Raw genomic sequence first — 23623 nt, 5'->3', positions numbered from 1 at the left:
TTTCAGGGCAGACTTCGCTATTTGGAGGGAAGCAAGAGGTTGAGTTCTCAAAGATGCATTACTGCCTTCTCTCTTCCAAGACAACAACCAGAGGAGTCAAGAAAGAATGAATTTTTTTAAAGCTGTCACAGAGCTAATTGCCCACCAAGAATTAACTATTATCTAACAAGATTTCATGTGAATTACGGGAAAACCAAGGCAAATGTTTGGCCATTTGAAAAGCATTAAAAGCACAGAAATAGGACTGTATAATGCCAGGAAAGGGGAAAAAAAAAAACTGGAAATATTTTGGGGAGACAGTTTGAAGTCTCCCATTTGTGTGTTGATTTCAAATGTCTAATAGACACAGCAATAAAATGAAAGTAATGCTGCTAGAATTTCAGAGACCTACTCTTAAGTCCTTACAGGGAAGAAGCAACCCAACCCCTACCCCTGAACCATAATGCTAGAATGGGTTGGCTGGTGTGGCCCAGTGTCAGGAAAATGAAGACACTGCACTCAGAAGGAACTGCTCAAGGGTTGTGTGAGTGCCTCCCGAGAGCCGAGGGTACAAGCCACATCACGCTGGGCGACAGTGATGACATGCTGCCACACGAGGTTGTGTGGACTGTTCCCTGGTCACTAGGTTGACAGGAACCCTGTAGTGAGCAACTTGCTTCAGGATGGCACCTGCAGACAGAGTCAAGGTTACGGCCGATCTTAATAGGTACCAGGCACAGTGAAACCAAGATCAACAGATGCTTCAGCAGATAGGAAAAGCTGACCGTCCCTATGTAAAAACACATGCTTAAGACAGAAACAAAGATCCTCTTTATTTGATCCCTTTCCTACACCTGCGGATGACACACACAATATTTTCACAAATCAACACCAACCAACGTCGCGAGCAGACATTAATGTTGACTTTGTTCCCCTATACCTTATCCACAGAAAGATACCTGATGACGGGTTGTTTGTGTTGGCTGTGGCCCTGTGTCTGCTGCCCTAGAGCTGCTGGCCTTGAAGCTGTTGGAGGGCAGTGGTCCTCCTCGGGATGCTACAGGAGCAGCAACCCCACAGCAATCCTTTGTTCCTCACTGCTGACAGTACTGGGGCTGTTGCGATGTTGACAGCTGTCATTCTACAGCCTGGTGGTTTACATGGACTCAGTTAACACAGTCTGCCATATTTGTCAAAGGTCTTTGTCTTGTTTCACTTTTGGTGAAGTCCTAGGATATAACCCGCCATTAGACTCTTTTTTTCAAAGGAACAATTCACAGATCATTGGGATGTACCTGGAAGCCAGCTGCTTGTTACATCTGAAAGAATGTACTCATATTTAGACTGATTTTTCTTAAAAAGATTAATTGGTATTATGGAATGGATTGCAGAGTAAGCATTAAGAATGATATACCAGCTATCCAATTATGAAATGGCTTCAGGATGCTTAAGTCCCTGTCATCCGAGGGAGACCCAGATGAAGCTTATGGCTCCTGGAGTGCTCAGCATGGCCTGGGCCTCTGGTCACTGAGCCCATTTGAGCAATCAAATAACAGATGGAAAATATTCCCATCCATTCACTCACTCGCTCATTCTATCTCTTCCTCTCTACCTCTCTGTAATTCTACCTTTCAAATTAAAGAGAAATGGAGATGTTCCTTCCACTTCTTCACTGCCCAGACACCCACGATGAGCAGGGTTGGCTAAGCCAGGCCAAAACCAGAAGACTGGAGCTCAGTCCAGGTTCCTCACACAGCCGGCAGGGGCCCAACCACCGGGGCCGTTCCCTTCTGCCTGTGAGTGTGCACATCAGCAGAAAACTGTTTGCAAATTGATCCAGAGCTTAAATCCAGGCAGTCCTACATGGGATATGAGAATTCCAAAGGGCATATTATTTACTGCACTAAATGCTCCCTCTAACCAAAAGTTATGAAACAACTTTCTATAAATCTAACTCATTTTAAAGACATTTTTATGATTTTTTTGTTTTGGAATATTCCAGTATAAATGAAAATGTTAATCAAATTGCAGATTAGCCTAAAATATTATTGACAAATACACTTTATGGAATTAAGTTCTCATCCTTTCCTTATTTCGTTAAGGGTTGTCCCCATTGTTCTTTGTAAATGATTAACGGGTGGGACCTTTAGTTATCTTCCACCTGCAGGTACTAAGACATCCTGTCTCTGGGTCTCCTGCACTGTTATGTTGTACAAACTGGTTTTAGTCACAATGTAGTCTCTATAAAATATATTTGGGTTCAGTTGGTTTTTTGCTGCTGTGTGTGCGAATTTTGTTCAACAAGGGGAAGAGGTGGTTCATTTCCTTTATAATAAAAGAACTTGTCATGATAATGTACCAAGATTAGGCTCGTAACTCATACAAGGAGTTGCTTCTCTCCAACCCATCCCATCCTGTCGAGGAGGCTGGGTCAGTGGATCTTACTTCATTCTAGAATATTGGATAAAAATCACCAGTGAAGTTGTTAGACACAATAAAATCTTGTGCAAATGAAAAAGGATTTAGGAAAAATGAAGTCTCTTTTCTCAACACCACCCAGAAGGGAAAAATGGTATGTTTAACTTCTCTCAAACAGAATTAATTCTGTGAAATTTTATAAGGTTCTAAATCAGTTAAAGCATTGATTCAAATCGTAACTCTAAATTTTGGGACAGTTAAAAAAAATTCAAGCTATGTCAATACTAAGCACATAAAAATGAATTTTATGATGTTTAACCATAAACCAATAAATATCTGTCCTTTAGGTCACTCTCAAAAATCATATTTTATACTCACATACTACATCAATGGTTACTTTGTGAAATAGGTCCTTAAACCCTACTGTCTACTAATTTCCACTATTTTTAAGTTCATAACTAGGTATTTTTTAAATATCAGGAATTCCATAAAATGAAGTGAAGTTAGGAAATTCATACATTTATATATCTATCATATATCCATTTTACAGGGTAAAAAAAAATGGGAGAATTCTGGCTTAGGAGAAATTTTCTTTATGGAAACATTCTGAATTTTTTTGACCATAAACCAACCAACTGTAAACCAAACTGGAACGTAACAGTTTTCAATCTTAGGCTACAATGAGAAGAATTTCATCCATAGCAAAAATACCTGCTAATATTTGAGCTGTTTATCCTGTGGGCTACAATGTATGGCCAGATAAATACTATTCATTAATTGAGTCATAACCTGGAGATCCTTCAATGGAATGCCTCCAAGATGATGAGTCAGGAAATCCTCCAACATGAGTACCAGTCATTTGAGTTTTGAGGAGTTCTTCTTTGCTATTGTCACATGTCAATACTTTTGATGAACTCGCCCTCCCTCTTCACTGAGGATAAAGCTCTCAGATGGACAGGATAAAACCTAGAGAGGAGCTGTATTTCTAATTAAAAAAATTGGTTTGAAAACTATTGAAATACACACACTCGCAGAATGTTGAAGCCTGTCTTACACAGACTGAAAGTATTCCAGAGAGGTGTGCCAAGATGGCTGAGCAGGGCGGAGCCACAGTCACTCCAGCTGTTGTGAAGTCCAAGAACAAGAAGGACCATGATAACTAGGAGTCTGATGAAAACTTTCAGCGAAGAAGTGAAACAGCAATGAAGACTCCTTGGGACAAGAGCAAACACTCCTGACCAGCTGTGCGTGCAGCAGAGCCAGCTGCTGGCTGCAAGCTGCCAACCGACCACATCAAGATACCAGTGACCGTGCACCCCACCACCTAAGGTGTCAGCTGAGAGGCGATCCCACAATCACCCAGTGACATTTACTTGGGCCTGAGGAGCAGCCTGGGGTCTGGAAGGACTGGAGCAGGGAAGCCACATGGCTTCTCTCTCCCCCTCCTCCCCCCGAGTGCTCTGCCAGGGAACCAATGTGGTACAGCAGGCCTCTGGTCCACTCCTACCAGCAGCCAGGGCACTCCTCTGACAGACAGAACCCCTGCCTCCTGCAACTGTGGCAGTTTGGGTGAATGGGCCCCAAAACTGTTCACACACTCACTCTACATTAGCCAGTGGGATTGCTTTAGCTCCTGGGAGCTAACATCAGAAGCAGCCCATTAAAAATCCCCCACCCTGGGGTAGCTGGGTAAATGACCCCACTCTGCTCTGGATCAACTGGCTGTATACCTCTCAATGCCACTGGAATCCATCTGGTGAGTCTAGAGAAGAACATACCTGCATTGTATGACTGAGCTCAGGCCCTCCAGAACACAGCCTCCCACATGGCTTGCTTTGAGCAGGTTGGATTCGAGCAAGGTTCTGCTCACTTCCCCTGGCCCACAGTCTGGGCTGAAGATGTATCCTCCTGGTGACACCTGAGAAGGGCCCATGAGTGACAGCAGTTGCTGCCACAAGCCCTGGGGTCACTCAGGCATGCCAGTTGGGCAAGGAGATCTCGTCTCCCTTAGCATCAAGAACAAGGCCCTGGCTGTCACAGGTCACCAGGGAGACTGAATGCCAAAGTCTGAACCACAGAGACACACGCTGGAAAAACAATGTTCACCTTTGCGCCACACTTCCTGCCCTGCCAACTGTGGCAGACTGTTCCACACTGGCACTGACAGACACAACTGGCAAGGATTACGATGAAAGAAATCACTCAAAGATTATGTTCCCAGGTCTACCTTGAACTACAAACCATAAACCGAGTGATACCCTGCATTCCAGCTAACCATAACATCCTTCCCCAGAAGTATGCTTGATACGAAGGTGGGACAGTTACAGTTATATCCCTTAGCTGTCAACTAACGGATATAGAAGACACGGCAAAGCAAGACAGTGTGAAGCCCCCGTAACTACACAAAAATCCCTCAGAATTAGATCATGAATAAAATCTAGATAGAACTCCAAATGATTGAAAACTCACTGAGATGCAAGAGAATAGATGAGATGGTGAGATAGCAAATGTGATTGAGAGCTGTAGCAACAAGACGGACCAAGTGGAGGAAAGAATTTCTGACTTAGACGACAAGACTTCTGAAATAACCCCATCAGACAAAAAATAAAGAATTTAAAAGAATGAAGAAAGTTTGGAAAAGATGGGATAACATTAAACAACTAAATATCATATTAGCATCCCTGAAGGAGAAGAGGAAAAGGTGTTGAGACCCTGCTAAGTAACACCTGAACATTTCTTGGGCCTTGAAAGACACACAACCTACAAACAAAAGTTCAAGGAACACCAAGCTGACTCAACCAAGAAAAAAAATTTTTCTTTGGCAGATTTCAATCACATTGTCAACAGTTGAGGACGAGGAATCCTAAAGACAGCAAGAAAAAAAGTATGAAGTTACGCATAAAGGAAAATAGATGAATAGACTTCTCAGTAAAAACCATAGGCCAGGAAAAAGTGGGATGATAATTCAAGGTCTTAAAACAGACTTCCAGCCAAGAAGATTGTATCAGGTGAAGCTATCCTTTAAAAGTAAAGGAGAAGTAAGGTATTTTCCAGATAAGTAAAAGTTAAGAATTTGCCACCATAATACCAAATCTATAAAAAATGTTGAGTGATGCCCTGAATTACAAGAACACACAAAAACACAGGACACCATCAAACTCGCTCACAGAGCAGGGAGCCTCAGGATCCAGTCAACGAAATGACACATCTCACTTATCTGTCCTAACCTTGGACATACATGTATTAAAATCTCCAACCAAAAGGCTTAGGTTGGCTGAATGGATGATTAAAAAAAAAGTTGCTTATAAGAAACTCGCTTCACAGAGATATACATAGACTAAAAATTTAAGTCTGGGGAAAAAAAAAAAACACCCGGCAAAATGGAAACCAAAATCAAGTGGGCATAGCTATCAAGGTATCAGACAAGGCAAACTATAAGCCAAAAACTGTAAGAAAGAGAAAAAGGACTTTATATTTTGATAAAAGCTGAATTCAGCACAATAACAACTATATGTGCACCCAACACAAGATCACTCAGATGCAGCAATATTATTACATTTAAGGGAGAGACAGTGTAACACAGTAGCAATAAGTGACTTCAATACCCCACACTCAACCGGTAGACAATCCAGACAGATGAAAGCACACCGTGTTTCTCTTAAGACACACATTCAGTTCTCTGACAGGGATATACTGTCTGGCCTCCGATTCCAGATTCCGTTGCAACATCACATTCTCAATGAGACCTTTGAAACTGGCAGCCTGTGTCAGAGTGGAGTCCGGAAAGCAGAACAGGACTCTTACATTTTGGAATGTCACAGTGGCTGCATCTCTCAAGGTCTTTGATGAATCGTTATGGCCGCTGCAAGGCTCCTGGGCTTCTCAGAAGTCCTCTGAGCTACTGGCACGTCTCAGACCACAGCCAGTCCCCCCTGTCAGTGCAAGCCAGAGCAAGGCTGCGGGTAGAATTCGTTTTCGACAGGCATGAATATAGCTATCCCAGGATGATGGATTCTGCTCCTCGTGGCAGGCCTTGGTATTCCCTTTCAACAGATATTTATTTTTAAAATAGCCTTTCAGATATATTTCATGTCAGGCTGACAAAGTATACTCCCGTGCCATGGGGGAAGAACTCGTAAATGATCTTCCCCTGCAACCGACAGAAAGGCTGTCCACCCAGGCCCGTCCGGGGAGCTAGTGACCAATGCCACGTTATGGAATAGCAAAGAAAATACCGGGAGACCTATTGTTCTTTTCCTGGGAGACATATTGCTAGTATCTAAGATTGACCCAACTTATTCTTACCATTTTAAGTCCTTCTCTTATTTCAGAACATCCCAAGGTTTAGGTTAAGCATTTTGTCCTTTTATGAAGAAATTTTTTTTTGTTTGGGAAGGTGACTTTGAGGTTTCCCCTTTCATTATATAGTCATGTTTTGCTCCCAAGAGAGGAAAAAACTGTATCCCAATGATAAGATCTCTCATGTAATCAAAAGTGAAAATCTCCGAAGAGATTCTTGCCGTCCTAGTTGAACTGCAACAGAAATGTAAATAGGAACTAGCACAGTTTGGAGTCCCAGCTGCTGCTCCACTTCTGACCCAGCTTCCTCCCAGCACTGTGGCAGCGGTGGCAGCGGCCCGTCCACATGGAGACCCAGGTGGAGCTCCAGGCTCTGTTCTCAGGCTATTCCAAAATCGGTCAATGCAGACTCAGTCTCTGTCTCTGTCTCTGTCTCTGTCTCTGTCTCTGTCTCTCTCTCTCTCTCTCTCCGCTTAAGACAGAGGGGAGAATGGGGCTGGGTGCAGAAAGGAGAAAGGAAAATGAAAGGACAAATGCAGAGTTTATAGGGAAGACTCATTAAAACTTGCTTGTAAATACTTCACTGCCCACTCACCCCCAACCTAGTCACATATAATATAATGGTATTTTTTTTAAGATTTATTTTATTTTTATTGGAAAGTCAGATATAGAGAAAGAGATGGAGAGGAAGATCTTCTGTCTGTTGAGTCACTCCCCAAGTGACTGCAACGGCCAAAGCTGAGCCAATCTGAAGCCAGGAGCCAGGTATCCCACATGGATGCAGCATCCCAAGGCTTAGGCCGTCCTTAACTGCTTTCCCAGGCTACAAGCAGGGAGCTGGGTGGTAAGTGGGGCCACCAGGATTAGAACAGGTGCCCATATGGGATCTCTGTGCATGCAAGGCAAAGACTTTAGCTACCAGGCTGCCACGCTGGGCCCCTGTAATATTTCTAACACGATAGCAGTGTTTGTGCTTATTTTGTGAAAGTGCTTTGGGGGGCCTAGCATGATGACCCAGTGACTAAATATTTTGCAAGTGCCAGATCCCTTATTGGCACCAGTTCATGTCTCAGCTGCTCCACTTCCCATCCAGTTTGTGGCCTGGGAAAGCAGTGGCTGACCCAAGGCCTTGGGACCCTACACCCATATTCGAGACCTGGAAGATACTCCCGACTCCTGGCTTTGGATTGGTTCCATTCTGGCTGTTGCAGCCCCTTGGGGAGTGAACCACTTGACAGAAGATCTTTCTGTCTCCTTCTCTTTAAATCAGGCTTTTCAAGAAAGAGAAATATGTTTTAAACATATTTTAGGGTAGGAAAATAACTATAAATAGCTCTTAATGACTTTATCACCAAAGAAAGGAAAACAAAACAGCTATGAAATGTAAAGTGTCAGAATATATGTCACAATGCTCACCTATTGTAGCATCTAGGAATTGATACATGAAAATAAAGAAAAATCTACTTCCAAACCAGGACTGACTGTTGTCTGTCTTGGGCTGGGCTAATGGAGATCTCTGTGGGAGTGAAGGAGCTGGTGCTGGTCAGCACAAGTCCCAGTGGTCCTGCCATCACCACACCCCTAGGCATCCAGCCTGGGACTGTAGAATCAGCAAAGCTCAGACAGATGCCTGGAGAAGTGACATGCTGCATCCATGGCTCATTCCATCAACAGCCATCTGCCCTCTCTCCTTCCCCTCTGCAAGCAGCTCGGATCTCCGAGAGTCACCTCCTTGGAAAGGACCACATTCAGAGAGCTGCCTGACCAGAGGAAGCCCAGCTCGTAGCAAAAAGACAAACAGCCGTGATGCTCCAACAGCACGGAGAAAGACAGGCATAGGAAGGTGATAGATCTAGCCCCTCCCCCTTTTTCAGAAAATCTATGCCTCCTCTGACTCTTCAGCGTAAACATCTATCGACAGTCTGATTGATGTAGAGGGAACTACAGTGTGTTCAGAAGATAAACAGGGTTCAAGTCTCACGCATGTGGAAGATGCCCCGGAAGTCATGAGGAGAGTTCCACTAAGAAATGGTTAAGTAACTGACCGCCTTTGCTCTTCTTGTTTAGGTCTTCCAGGGCAATTTCGACAATGACACCCACAGAAAAAACGTCATCAACCCCCCCATCTCCGCACGGCTCCTGAGGATCCTGCCTTGGTCCTGGTATGGCAGGATCACCCTGCGGTCAGAGCTGCTGGGCTGCACGGAGGAGGAGTGAGGCGCCCCGTCCTCCCCACTCCCCGGGGAGCTTCACGGAAGGGACTGTGCCACGCGCGTAGGAAACGGAATGTTCGTGCTTCTCATGAGAAAGTACTCAAATTATGGTGGGCCTCTAGCTGTCTTTAGGGAGTCTAAGCCTGCCTTTTCCATGAGGTCCATTTGATTTTTTTTTTAAATTGTTCACATCGTAAGTAGCCTCATATTAATTGTGAACCACTTCTCTTTTTTCTGAATTGTTGTCATTGGTTGAGATATTAGAGAGAGTAGTAGTCTTGACAGCAAAGGGCAAGATCATCCCGTTACTTTCAGGTAGGAGTTGACGGAGCTTTTGTGGTCCACGCACACCATGTACTGTAACGGATGGCACAGTGTTAGCAATGAGGATGCTTTCCTCAGGAGTGACGCCGTTATCCTGGTTGCTCCCCAGCGCCCACCCAGCACCGTGTTTGTTACAGGATCTTGGATCCGTAACGTGCGCACTAATCATGACCATTCTCTTTATCCATGCGGAACTTCTAACGGGAGAATTCTCATTTTGCTGGTTTTGTTCTGTGTTCCTTATTATGTGTATTACCTGAAGAAATGCATTTTTCTCAGTTGAAATTTCCCCCTTATTCACCTAAAAAAAAGATGTCATGCTTTATTTATGGCACATGACCGAATAGCAGGTCAATCAGTGTTTAACATGAATAAAGTGAAGCTCCCATTTAAATGTTACAGGAAGTTGGCATTATGTGATTTCCAAGTACTTCCTTTAGGGAGACTCCTATATTGCCATTTCAAAGTATCATGTCTGTTTCAATGCAAACCCCAGTTATGACGGTATTTATCTAGCCTTACATTTACTTTGCAATAGCATCATGAATTGTTTAGAAAATCCTTAGCAAGCCACCGTTAATACAGTACAGCACAGCTTCATCAAGCCTTCCCACCCTTTGTTCATGTCCACATTTCCTGTAAAAGTAAAATTTGATTCACATCTGAAACCAGTGATTGGTTTCTAGGAAGCGCGCTGTGTAAGTTTTTTTGATTTTTTTTTCCTTCGTTTTGTTTTGATTCTTTTTTTGGGGGCGGGGGGGCAAGAAGCAGAATATGTACTAATGACAATGTAGTAAACCATTTTCAAGATGAAAATTGATTTCTATTTATTTCGCTTCAAAGGTTCTGAAAAAATAAGCAATGATCATAACACTTTGTGATTGATCACGGAGGTGTCATGGACCTGGCTCTCACTGCTCCCATCGCCTCCATAAATGTCCTCTCATCCAATTTATAACTTTTACAAGGATTTCTTTTATAAGGCTTAGACAGTTACTGGAATTTTAGATTAAGGGTCCAGGAAAAGCAAAGATCTTGAGTGTATGAAATATTAAGTTCCTGTGCAAAGCTGCCAAGCTTTCCTTTTCCTTTACCACTTGTGCTGCATAGCTAAAGCCACTAGGCCCTTCCTGTGTTGCCTGTCCACTGGTCCGCGGCATTTCCTAACAATGTATATACGGAATGGTCTTCAGCCATAGCAGAGTCCCAAGAGAAAGTCAATCACGGCGAGATTTTTCATGCAAGCACAGTGGCCCCAGGGTGGTCCCCTGCCCACAGGCATCCTTTCTCAGCTGGACACCAGGAACAGCTGTCCTGAAGCCCGTGGAAGGGTGCCAGGCTTTTCTCCCCCGGGACCAAGACTGCTACCTTCTCAATACTGTTTTTAGAAAACTTGAAAATTGGAAATCTAAGGTATTTTTAATTGGCTGAGCTTTCAAGCCATCCTGGAAATTAACACTTAGAAACAGACAACCACTTCCTGTTGGGCCACTGACGCGCGCCTCCTTCAGCATTTCACGTCCCACTATGTCTTAAGGCATTTTCTATGTAGAGTATGCCCCATCCTAGTGATGAAATTATTTGAGAAGTTCTCAGCAGTGCTTTGTAATGATTCACTTTTCCTAAACTACTTGCACTTTCATATGATACTTTCAATTTTTTTTCTATTGATATCCTTTTTTTAAAAGAAAAAAACTGCACATTTTCCAATGGAATCAGTTAAAAAACCATGTTTGCTGGCTTTTAGAAAGACAGTAAAATGGTTTTCTTGTGATTTGGGCATTTTTTTATTTGCCCTTCTCAATATGGTGAGCCCAGTGGAACATCCACTTGCTCTCTGCTGTCAGACATGGTGACAACACAGGGATTCCCACCCATGGACATGTTGATAATTACTGTGAAATGAAGTAGCACCTTGTCATTTATATCAAGGACATCAAAGTGAAGCCAATTTGTTCTGCTTAGGCTCACACTACAGCAAGCAAAAAGTCTCACCAGCAGGAAGTCCAAGTGGATTGTCCAGCCTAACTTCTATTGGCCAACCCTAAAATGTCAAAGTCATCCTTTAGAAAAGTTGAATGTTAACCATTTTTTCTGTGTCCCTTTGAGGCATCCATCACCTATTCCAATTTGAGGATTGACTTTCTCTTTTTGAATAACTTCATCAAGATGGGTGTGATTATTATTTTTTTTTTTGGAGAAGTTAGGGTACCAGTGACTGTACCTTTGCTAGTCAACAAATCATGAAATATGATACTCAGTGCTGGAGTCTGCCATGTTGTCAAGTGCACACATTCAAGCTGTGTAATCTTCCAGTGTTGTCTTTTTTTTCTTTGTATATAGACTTAACTCATGTAGGATGTTGTAAAGTCGGTATGACCTTGTCTAGTCTTCAAAGTTAAAATAAACTTTCAAAAACCTGGGAAACTTTTGAAGCAGTTATAATTAAATACATTTGTAAGAATATGCAAATTGTCTGAATGTAAATGACCACTTCTCACCACATGCTTGGCTGTTTTTTTTTTTTACAAGATAATTTAAACAGATATTGAGAGAAAGAAAAAAACAGTACTTACTCCCCAAATATATATTGATATCAGCTAAACTGGTCTGAGAGTATTAAAATGTGTATATTCCTTGTTGTGGAAATTACACTGGAATGTTAATAATCCTAAGTCACTCTTTTGCCTCATATGTGATGAAAGCATTGTGTCCTGGGATTGGTCAGCCCGTTGTTAACCAGATGACATTGCTGCTGTTTCCCTTGCATCTGCAGCTGACAGTGCTCAGGAGCATAATGGTGAATCCAGAGGGCACGAACACAGAACCACATCTACCCAGGCACCTGCCCCGCGGGCCTCATTGATAACCCGACACTTGGCTTCTCTGCAGCCCCTCCTCCCAGATCCTCCAGAGTCACGGGTGGATGCTTCCCACTTTAGTGGGCATTTCCATAGGACACAAAAACTTCAGGAAAAAACATTACATGTCAACAGCTTCCTTGAATTTCTGTGACTGACAGCCACCAAGGCTAACATATATTACATATAAGAGCGCTTTTGTATTTGCACAGCTCCATATTGAACTACATTTTAATAGGAGTACTTCAATTTCACTGCTTGCCTACCTAACTTTTGCAGGTATACAATTGGGCTTTTACTCAGTAAGAGTATTTATACTCATGTATTTTCCATAAGACCAAGAAGAAATCATGGCAACTCCACTGGGAAAAGAATTCGTTATGACAGCAGAATAATTATTCAACTGGAATTTTTCAACTATGAAACCCTGCAAAATTACTAATCTGGATGAAAAAGAGTATTCAGAATTCCAAAGAAAAAATACTGACCAGGGTGCAACTCATTTTTTTTTAGTGTGTTAAAAGATAACTTCATGAATGGAAAATGTTCTATGAACCTACTGTTTTCAAATATCTGCCACTCGAGCATTCAGTTCCTGACTTCAACTAGTTCTTACTGTCAGAAATGCAACATTTTCTAAAAATTTGCTTTTAAAAATGAACAATCATATCAGTGTATTATTTATCTATTGGAAGTATTGCCTCTACCCTTGCACATGCAAACAGGACCCCTTGACCTGAGCAGGTAAAATTGAGGATTAAACCACTTCATTACTTGAGAAATGTCTCAACTACCTTGGAACAAAATGCACTGTCATTCGTCTTTGCAAACACAAAGAACACCTTGTGTAAGCGGCAATTTTTCTATTGATTTTGAAGGGGGAAATAGGATTCCCTGGTTCCGTGGCAGTAAATGCCTATAATTCATATTGAATGTTTCAACACGCTGCCACACCGAGTGTTTCCCGCAGTAGGCAAGCGACACTTCCTCGAGGAGCTATTTCTATTAGATGAACTGATAGCAGTAATGACAACGCATTTTGGGAAAGGCTCCTCATTTGCTTGTTTCTGTATAACGTGGCAGGAGCTGCCGGAGTCACTTGAAAACACAAAGGCCACTGCAGTAGGTTGCCTAACATCATCCAGCGGTCACCCTTAGCATGTGATTCTGGATCGCCTGTGGTAATGGCCTTGGATTTACCTGTAATGCCATCAAAGGCATGAACCAAACTGTGTGTAAGAGCTCCACAGTGCTTCCACATGCCTGTACGTAAGCATGTTCACAACGAGAATGGACAGCCGCAGAAGGTGCACCTGCTGCCACCTACAAGGGAAGTGGCAGTGGAGACGCTGATGCAGAAGTGTTGGAACACCTCCCGCCGTGACCGACAAGGAAGCTGCTCCACAGCCACTTGCATGAGTGTCCGGCCAGAGCACTGTGGGGGGACAATGGGGAGACAAAGTGGGAGCAGACCCATGAACTCATGACAAAGAAGGGATAAGCCGAGTGGTATGTTAGCCATGGATTTACACACACACTATGGTGGGCCAGCTTTTTAGAGGCTTGAAAACAGACTGAAAGAGCACCTTCGTTGAAGAACTTTGCCCCTCTGGAGAGCTGAGGCAGTCCTGGCTTAGCCTCGTGAGCGGTGCAGGGTTCTCAGGGCCCAGAGGTCCCCCGAGGAGGAAGCCAGCAAAGAGGCCTAACCCCATCACAATGGTAGCACTGCCTGGTGAGCCTGAAGCAGCTGTACTTGCTTGGTTTGAGTTTCTTAAGTAGTGATATGGAGAAGTGTTACTTTTTCCAACACAAGAGGCATCCAAGAAAAAGATCCGATTTAAATGATACAGATAACTTGCTAAAACGCATGGGGTGTAGACCAAGATGCCAAGAACCATGCTAAAAACAGCGAAGTTCTGTTTCTCAAGTCAGTAATGGAAAGATCTGGTGGGTCAGGACTGACCGAGTATTAATTAAATATGCTGGGGCAAGCAGAGGTGGATCAAAAAAAAAGCAAAAAAACAGTTGTACAAGCAAAGGAGAGGCGAGAGAAATGTGAGGCCATTAAAGAACTCTTTCATAAAATTTTTCACTAATAATCCATAAATGGTGTTGGTCATGGTGTAGATGGTTTGTCTAACACTGACCCAGACATAAGGCTGTAAATCCAGTAATACAGTTGCAAGCTGCTTTCTCCACAGAGTCAGCTGCTGGGTGGGTAACAAGACAGATCCTTGTCCAGAGGAAGCTGCTAGTCTTGGAAAGGAGAGAAAGGAGGTGTGGTACTGAGACCCCCAAGAAAAAAAAGTAAAGGCATTAAACAAAACTAAGCTTTCTCATGTGGTGTGCAGAGCTGTTTGCCCTTGCCCCTATACCTAAAAATTTCTAACAAAATCTCTGCGTTTCCCATGATCTTTCCTTGTAATTCTGTTATGGAATCCATACTCAAATGCTGAATATGACCTGGAGGTGGCTTGCAACATGAGTGGGGGGGAACTCCCCACATTGGGTGAAATACAGTGCAATACAGCAGGAAGGGTTTCATCATTTCTTCGATGCATCTGCTGTATTTTTTGTTATTTACTTGAAAGGCAGAGAGACAGAACAGATCAACAGAACGAGCTCCCTAAATGCCTACAGTGGCCAGGGTAGGCCACATTTCCCGTGTGGATGGCAGGAACCTGTGTCTTGAGCATCTTTCACATGGTATGCGTTAGAGGGGGCTGGAACAAGGATCCAGAGCCAGGTCTTGAACCCAGGTACTGTCGTGTGGGATGCAGGCATCTTAAGGCACATCTTGATCCCTAGGCTACACAACCATCATTAGCCACTTCCGATTTAAAAATCCATAATTTCAATTCCTCCACACCCATTATGCCCTCTAGCCCTGTACTTCAGAAACCACTACACTTTGATTTTCCTATCTAAGGAAAACACAAATGCTTATGTCTTTGAATTGTAGCATTAGGCTGTAATCCAGACCCTGTAAAATATTAAAACATTCTCATTTTCACTGAAGACATGCAGAAAGCTCATTTTCACCTGTAAGTAATCCACTGCAGACTATCGCATTAATCTTAAAGCATATGGATTCGCCAACATTTTTGTTCAACATTGCTTCAGCAAAATTTAAGCTTCAATTTTACACCAGCCATTATGGGACACACCTTGAAATACAGACATGAAAAGATCCTGATTTGGGGAACTCATAAATCTACAAGGTGGGGCTTGGAGTGGGAGTGAAACCAAGCCACTGTGGTGGATCTCACAACAAACTTAATCCTCCATGGGCAGAGAGGAGATGGAAGCAGCCACCTTCACCAGTTAGTGTGGTGCGTTAGGGAAGCACCCAGTGAGGGGACATCTGCAGTGTCACTTGACCGACACATTTAATATTTGTGACACCTGCAAACATCCAACCATGTACTATTCATGACAACCCTAGGAAAAATGGCTTAACAGATCTCCTTTTGCAAAAGAAAAAGCTGAAACTACTGGGCGATTGGCCCAGGATACAGAGCCGGAATGTGTAGCTGGCTCTACCACAGTTCAATTTTCTCTTTCTTCTTTTAAGTCAAAGGGCATTAAAAATGTTTCACTACGTCCTAGTGCAATAACAACAAATGACCTTCCTCTGGCCCAGCAGTCACCAACTGTTTATTCTGCAATTTCTCCTCCTGTCCTAAATAATTCTACTCACCAGTATTACCTAGTAATTTATATTTGAAATAACTATGCAAAGAGAGATGCACTTATCTCCACATGAAAATTGGAAAAAGATTCTCAAATCAAACATAGCTAGTCAGCCACTGTGAAGTATGGGAGCAGGGGGTGAAATAAACTAATTCATCAGAACACCCAGTTATCCAAGCCAGTGAGTTAACTAGCCTCACATCAAGAGCTTGAAATCCACAATGCAAGCATAAACAACACACAGACCCCGCCAACCTCTGATCCTTCTCTTGGCACTTTCTCTGCCCGCCGAGACTATGGAAGTCCCCCACCCACAGTGGAGACCACACAGCAATGTGGAGTTTTGATCTTGCTCCAGGCCTTCACAGTATGAGGCTCTCCCGTCTCCATGGTGAGGACCTGGGCACAGCCTTCTGTTGGGCCCTCAGCAGGATACTACGAGCTGTACAGTGCAGGAGGCTTCCGTGTTTGGGGGTATAAAATGTAACAAGTGACATGAAACATTGAACTCTTTGTAACAAAAGAGGCGTGTCAGGTGATTTGCCCAACAGCTGGCCAGTGTAAGTGTGCAAGGAATGTTTGAGGTTGCACTGAGACGTGATGTTAAGTAGGTTAGATGTAGCCAGTGCATTTTTCACTAGCATATCTCCAATGTAGGCTAGGTTTATCAGAATAGAGGAACATTTGCATTTAAGGGGGTAAAAACCCATACACAGTGATCTTCTAGTAAGATTCTGAAGAATGCAAGTAAAATGTCAAGCCACAAGTTGTAGCTCCCTGTATTGAAGGGTTAATACACTCTAACAAGAACGGCAGCTGAGAAGGAAATAGAAAATAAAGTATGGCAGCAACAAAACCTTAAGGAACCGATTTCCTCACAGTAAGGGATCAGGCATTGTGTTTTTCATTCCCTGGTGACATTCAGTAATAGAACTAGGAACTTAATTAGCCACATATAACTCTGCAGCACCTCATGTAATCAGTGAATTAAACTTGTATAGCTTGGACTTCCCAGTGAGGAGTCTTGAGGGACTCCCCGACTAGACTGCTAGGTTCAAGCCACAGGGACAAGGACGTGCGGGCCGACCGTGGGGCGCGGACCGCAGGACTGGGCCGCTTCAGTGGCTGACATCTTGTGCAATAGGTAACAGGCCCGGGGCACAGAAGACAGCCAGCTAGCTCATCTAGGCCACCGGAGGACATCAAAGACGGCCGGTTCACGTGACCCAACAGAGGGCATCGAGTACCACGTCAGAACACGGACGGCAGTGCAGGCTGGACCACTCCCGTGCCCGAGCTTTGCTTCACTGGTGTAGACCTGATCCACAGACAGACCTCGGTTTTCTCACCCCTGGTGCGATGAGGCCGTCTACTGAGGACTATCAAAGCCGCTCAAGTAACGCCCTCTGAGCATTCTTCCCCACCTTGGGGTCTCCACGGCAACATTAAACCACCATGCCCCATAAGCAGGTGCTAACGTAGTCTGACAGCAAGGAGCACACTCCCCTCACTAACTCCCCCCAAGGGACACAGAGGAATAAAGAACAGTAACACTCATCTCACCCACCTTCCTCCACACCTCCACCTCCCCACCCTCTCACCTCTGTAATCAGTATTCCAAATGGAATTACTTAGGAATTCGCATGGCCTGATTTAAATTCATCAATTCGTGTTGTTGACTCATCAAGCAACAGGCAGACTAAGCCACAAGCATCTCTGATAACTGGAAGCCTCAGTCCTGGGGTGCATTTGTGTAAATCCTCAACTCAGCTGGACTGGTATTCACCCAGTATTTCATCATTGATTCAAGAAGTCAACAACAGTATTGTTCTAATAGAGGAAAACAACAGGGATGGGAGGGGAGAGGAGTAAGGGGGAATCCCTGAGCCTAAGGAACCATATAATGAAAAATAGACAGATAAGACATCAATATGCATCTTGCCCAATGCCTGAAAAATATCCTTTGTGGAAACTGAATCCATGTAGCTCCTTTTGAGTCAGAAGCCTCCCGGGTGTGGCACTGCAGTGCAGCAGGTGCAGTCCGCCTGCCACGCTCCCTGGCATCTCCGGAGCAGTAGGCGGGTCTCGGCTGCTCTCCTTCCAGGGCAGCTCTTCCTGGCATGCTCCTGGGCAAGCAGTGGATGATGGTCCCAGGGCCTGGGCCCCTGCCACCTGCGAGACACACCCGGGGGATCCTCCGGGCTCTCAGCTTTGATCAGCCATGGCTGTGATCGGTGGAGGCATATGGACTCCAGACCGGCGCCTGGAAGATCTGTCTCTTCCCTTCTGTCCGTTAACTGCCTTCCAAATACATATATATATTTTAAAAGGATTTACTTATTTTTATCGGAAAGGCAGATATTCAGAGAGGAGGACAGACAGAGAGGAAGATTTTCCATCTGATGATTCACTTGCTAAGCAGCCATCACCGTGGGAGCCGAGCTGATCCAAAGCCAAGAGCCTGGAGCATCTTCCAGGTTTCCCACGTGGGTGCAGGGTCCCAAGGCCTTGAGCCATCCTCATCTGCTTTCCCAGGCCACAGGCAGAGAGCTGGATGGGAAGTGGAGCTGCCAGGATTAGAATCAGCACCCATTTGGGATTCCAGTACATGCAAGGCAAGGACCTTAATCACTAGGCTACTGCACTGGGCCCAAATACATACATCTTTAAAAAAAAAATCTTGTAACTGTGTGTGTGTGTGTGTGTGTGTGTGTGAGAGAGAGAGAGAGAGAGAGAGAGAGAGAGAGAGAGAGAGAGAGAGCGAGCGAGAGAGAAGGAAGGAGGGAGGGAAGGAGAGAGAGAGACTACTTTGTTTTTCTGTTTTGCAGAATGAATTATCTTTGTATCTTTACCCTTCTGTCTCTCTTTAAAAGCATCTTCACATTTAACTTACACATGTGGTTTGGTCTGCATTGTATATCTGGAAGAAAATACACTGAAAACAGAATGTGGTTTGGGTAACACGGATCGATAGAAGATTCTAACATGTCCATAAATTAATACTCATTGACATTAATATTATAAAGCTGTGCCTCTTAGGTTAGCTGCTGACTTGCATATGTGTATATATATTTCACATTTGCGGTTTCTGTTGGCACACCCTTCGGTATGTCAGAATTTTTATATCTCTGTCTAAACAAAAATTTAATTGGTCCCATCATAAAATCGAGCCATGAAACAATAACTGGCAGAACTGAAGTTGACTTCAGGGCAGGGGACGTGTATTGTAAGAGCTTCGTTCTAGAGCGGCGGTTTTGGGACTGTGATTTCACTTTTAATAAAGATGGTAATCCAGGTGAGGGTTGTACACTCCCCTCCGCCACCTACCTGCTTTCCAAAGGAACAGCTGCTTATCCAGGGCCTTAAACATCCTGACATTATTCAAAGATAGAAAAATACAACAGCTATGATACTGTGATGTGCTGTTTTATTTGAAAATTCTGTTTGCAAACCGAACTCTCCATCCATCCCTGGAGAACAGCCTACACATTCTACAAGCGGCTGCTACAACTGCTGACAAAGAGACAGATTCTCCTGTTTGTGAACCTGCTTCAGACTGACACGTCACGCGTGCAGCGGCTCGCCATGATTGCGATCAGCGAAGGGAAGGAGGTTTGTTTCCGTCTCCCCTCTGAGATGGAAATTTGAAGTTCAGGAATCCGTCATCCCTCCTAGCTGAATCCACTGAGTGGCTTCCTGGGGAATTTTTCCTCCTGAAAAAATTTTCCTTGTGGGGGAACAGGCCCACTTATCTTTTGACACACGCATGTGGGAACTATCAGTCGCGGAAATGGAACCCAAAGGTAGCGTGCGTTCTCCGAGTGCTTGTTGCTGCCCCTCGCGTGCGACACCTGGGACATCAAATCGGCATGCACGCTTCTGAGTTCCACACCTACGCCTGGCACAGCGGGTGCTCGACGGTCACAGGGTCTGTAGGCGCCACTCTCATTTTGTGGTTATAGCAGGTGAGTTTTCACAAGCCACGAACAAGACTACCAAAGTACCACCTGCTTAGGAACTACTGTGCCTGTCTCACACTAAGCCACAGCTCGCAGTGCTGGCATCCCAAACTGGTGCCAACTGGCATCTCGGCTGGTCAATTCTGCACCCTCTAACGCAGTTCCCGCTCATATACCCGAGAAGGCAGTGAGAGATGGCCTAAGTACTTGGGTCCCTGTCCCCGCTCTCGGCTCCGGCCTGGCCCAGTTGGGGCATGGGCCAGCAGGTGGGGGATCTCTCGTCTAACTCTGCCTTTCAAGTAACTAAGTCTTTAAAGCAAAACAGCACCTTGCTTACTTCGCCTGACACACCCCAGCCCAACAGCTCCTACTCCCACACTCATTTCTGAGCGTGCTTTTTCATTTTGTTTCATTTTGAAATTCAGAACTAGCTGGTGCACTTAAAGGAATCAAACATACGTATAAAAGTTTGAGTCACTGGAAACAATACTTTTCTAAACTCTCGCTCTTGGTTTAGGAAGCACGCTGCTATGACGCGAGGTGTTAAGCTCTTGTGAAGCTGACGTGTCAGCTCAAGTTCAAGGCCAGCCACTCTGGCTTCCTGCCAGTGAACCTGGGGAGGCAGAGGGTGACGAGCCAAGGGCTTGGGACCTGAACAGAGCTGCTGCCCAGCTCCAGCCCGGCCAGCCTGGCACTGCAGGGTGCACCATCTGTTCTCCCTTCCCCCTTCTGTCACTCTGCCTTTGAAAGATTTTTTTTTTTTAAGATTTACTTTTATTGGACAGGCAGATATACAGAGAGGAAGAGAGACAGAGGAAGATTTTCCATCTGCTGTTTCACTCCCCAAGTGGCCGCAACAGCCAGAGCTGAGCTGATCTGAAGCCAGGAGCCAGGAGCCTCTTCCGGGTCTCCCACACGGGTGCAGGGTCCCAAGGCCTTGGGCCATCCTCAACTGCTTTCCCAGGCCACAAGCAGGGAGCTGGATGGGAAGTGGTACTGCCGGGAATAGAACCAGCACCCATATGGGACCCCGGTGTGTGCAAGGTGAGGACTTTAGCTGCTAGGCTACTGTGCTGGACCCGGAAATACATATATTTTTTAATTTTTTTGAAAGGTGTCCTACTGGGAGCATCCTTTTCTATTATTCTCAACATGGGGAGTCAAAATGCAAACATGAGTTTTGTTTTAGTTCACATACAGCTTCAGTTCCAGGGTCAAGAAAAGCCCATTGCCTGCAGTGACAGACACATGCAGTTCCACGGCGCTCTGGGCCAGCTTCCTGCTGCCGTGCCTGGAAGGCAGTAGCCGATGCCCCGCGTTTGGGCTTCTGCCGCCCATGCGGGAGGCTTCAATGCGCTTCCGGACTCCTGGTTCAGCTCGGCCGAAGCTCAGCCTTTGAGGGCGTTCGGGGGAGCGGGGAGAGGAGTAATCCAGCTGATGGAGAGGTCCTCCCTGTCACTCGACTAAACAAACCATTAAAATAAGACTATGCATTAGGAAACAAAGGTTAATACCCTTTCCCACTCCGTCCCTGAAGACGGGACCTTCCTGCAGCTCTGACCAGCTCAGCACAGCGGAAGCGCTGGACGCAGGCTGGGACCCGCAACCCTCTGCCTTTCGACTTCCCCTTTGTTTTTTCCTTCCTCCTCTTCTGACATCTGCTGTTTCCTGTGTCTTCCTGTCCACCCGTAATCTGGTTTCCGTGCATTTATACCGTTCCTGTGACTCTTAGATTCTGCTCTAACAAAACCTGTTCTGGCATCAACAAACACACACTGCTCCTCATCCACCCGCCACTCTCTCCATCGCAAGACCACTGCACCGCACAGGCGCCATTCAGACAGTCAAGCCACGCTTCCAGCCCTGCAGACTCCCACAGCCCAGGCCTGGTCAGCTACCGTTCACTTTGTTCAAAATCCACCCTCCATCCCACCACTCGGCCATCACCCTGAGGATCTGCCTTTAAATGGCCATTTCCTTGTCCCTACTGGGAGCATCCTTTTCTGCCCAACAAGCTGTGGCTCCAGGACTCAGCAAACACCAATCCTGCAGGTGGTGCTCTGCCAGCCCCTGCCTTTTCTTCTCCTAAATCACCATGTAGTAACCATGTAGGCCCACCGGACGAGCGCCCCCTGCCGGTCATGGCCATTATGACAGATCTGAGTCAGCCATGACTACAGACGTTCACGTTTCAGCAACAGAATTCTCCACTGCAAGGTTGCTTTTGCACAATGCTGCTGGGAAGAAGCTTGTAAGCATTAGAGGCAGGAAGGATGTGCAGGGCTGGAGAAGGGCTGGAGATGATGTCATTCCCGGAGCAGGCATGAAGAATGTTCTGCAGGGTAGTGGGAGCCAGGTCAGGATGTGACTGTTTTTCAGGGAAGAAAGATCAACTTTCCAGGGGCTACAAACATGGAATATGAAACCCGATAGAACCTGTCCTGGAGGACACCTCTGGGGTGGGGTGAGGTGAGGTACTGGGGAGGACAGAAGCCCCCTGAGCAGGGTCAAGAAGGGGTGGTCCCCTGAGCAGGGAAGGGTTGGATGTTGGTGGCGTCCCTTCCGCAGCCGAGGCTGGCCCTCAGAGCCCAGAGCAGGGAGCTGACCTGTGTGTGCCCTTCTGCCAGGCATGTGCTCGTCCCCTTGTACCAAATCAGGACCGACTGCTATGACGTTGTTAGAAAGGCTGGGGTGTGAGGCTGGGGGCCTCTGTGGGGGTCCCAGATTGTGATGTGTTCGGGCTGAGCAACTTTCTTCCCTCCTGCCTCAATGAGCCCAGCCTTATCTCTGCGTAGGAGCCAGCTGGCTTCCTTCAGGAGACAGACACATCACACAGCTTCTCCCTTCCTGTCACACGTTTATCTGGGCTCCCTGGGAAGGAGGAAGCTTTCCCAGGCTCTCCACTCCCAGGGGCAGAGCCCAGGTCTTGCCTGTGCAGTGAAGACCCACCGTGGCCTGGTAATTCCCCCACAATCTTCTGGAAACAGTGGCTCACACGGAGGGACGCGCAAGGAGCATAGCCCGGTGTATTCCATTGCCTTATTCACACACTAAAGCAGCTGGAAGTGAGGAATAAATTGGAAGGACAATCTCACTAACTTACTGGGTTTAGACAAGGCTGCCCAGTGCAGAACCATAGCAATCAACAGGTCAACCAGGGAGCAGAGTCGCTATGTTCCTCACGGGGTACAGTCCACTTACAATCTTACATCATGCTACAGGTAATTCCACGCACCACTCCACTTCAAACCCCATCAACCTACGGGCAGTGCCAGGGCTTCTATCTGGGTGAAGTGTAAGAGCCTCCCGCACTACATTCTGCAGACCCCGCAGGCATTCACGCCAGCAGTGCTTGCCCACCACGGCGGCATCCAGAGCACAGCGCACTGTGGGCCTTCTCTCCCCCACCCATGTCCTCTCAAGCCAAACGAGAAGACATCGGCTTCTTGACGTTCTCTTTTTATAAGGTTACCGGTCCCTGTGCTGGGCTTTTGGCAGCAGGTCATTTTGAAGGAGAACTCTTCATTGACAAACCAATGTTTCACGAGCAAATCATGCGAGGCTCAGCTGTTTACTGCACCCCTTCCATAGCAGCTCAGGAAGGAGAGCTCGTACATTTATCTCATTTAATCCTTGCAAGAGGCCAATGAGGCGGACTATGACATTATCTTCCTGTTTCATAAAATACAGACATTTCAAGCTGGGCCCAGACCAGGAGCCCTACACTCTGACCTCAGAAGCGGACCCTTCTCACTGCTGGGGAGGAGACGGGCACCCATCCCTCCACGCACATTCTGCCGTCTGCGCTGCGCTCAGCTAACTCACAATTCAGACAGACTCCCTGTTGGCAAGACATTCACTGAGGCAGGGATCCAGG

At 45.6% G+C, this 23623-nt stretch overlaps 1 protein-coding gene across 2 annotated transcripts in view; it reads left to right on the top strand.

Annotated features, from left to right (window-relative positions):
- EDIL3 (EGF like repeats and discoidin domains 3) overlaps positions 1-11699 on the top strand; it is a 260571-nt gene extending 248872 nt beyond the window's left edge. For both annotated transcript variants that reach the window (XM_040986004.1, XM_040986005.1), the window contains one exon: positions 8764-11699. In XM_040986004.1, coding sequence (XP_040841938.1) covers positions 8764-8913 — 150 coding nt within the window. In that variant the 3' untranslated portion in view covers positions 8914-11699. The remainder of the gene's footprint in view (positions 1-8763) is intronic.
- Positions 11700-23623: the final 11924 nt, after the last annotated feature.

The sequence above is a fragment of the Ochotona curzoniae genome, unplaced genomic scaffold (genome assembly GCF_017591425.1).
Source record: "Ochotona curzoniae isolate NIBS_2020 unplaced genomic scaffold, NIBS_Ocur_1.0 contig_4501, whole genome shotgun sequence".
NCBI classification, from domain to species: domain Eukaryota; kingdom Metazoa; phylum Chordata; class Mammalia; order Lagomorpha; family Ochotonidae; genus Ochotona; species Ochotona curzoniae.
Note: the sequence above shows the minus strand (reverse complement) of the source record. Positions and strands in the feature narration are given on the sequence as shown.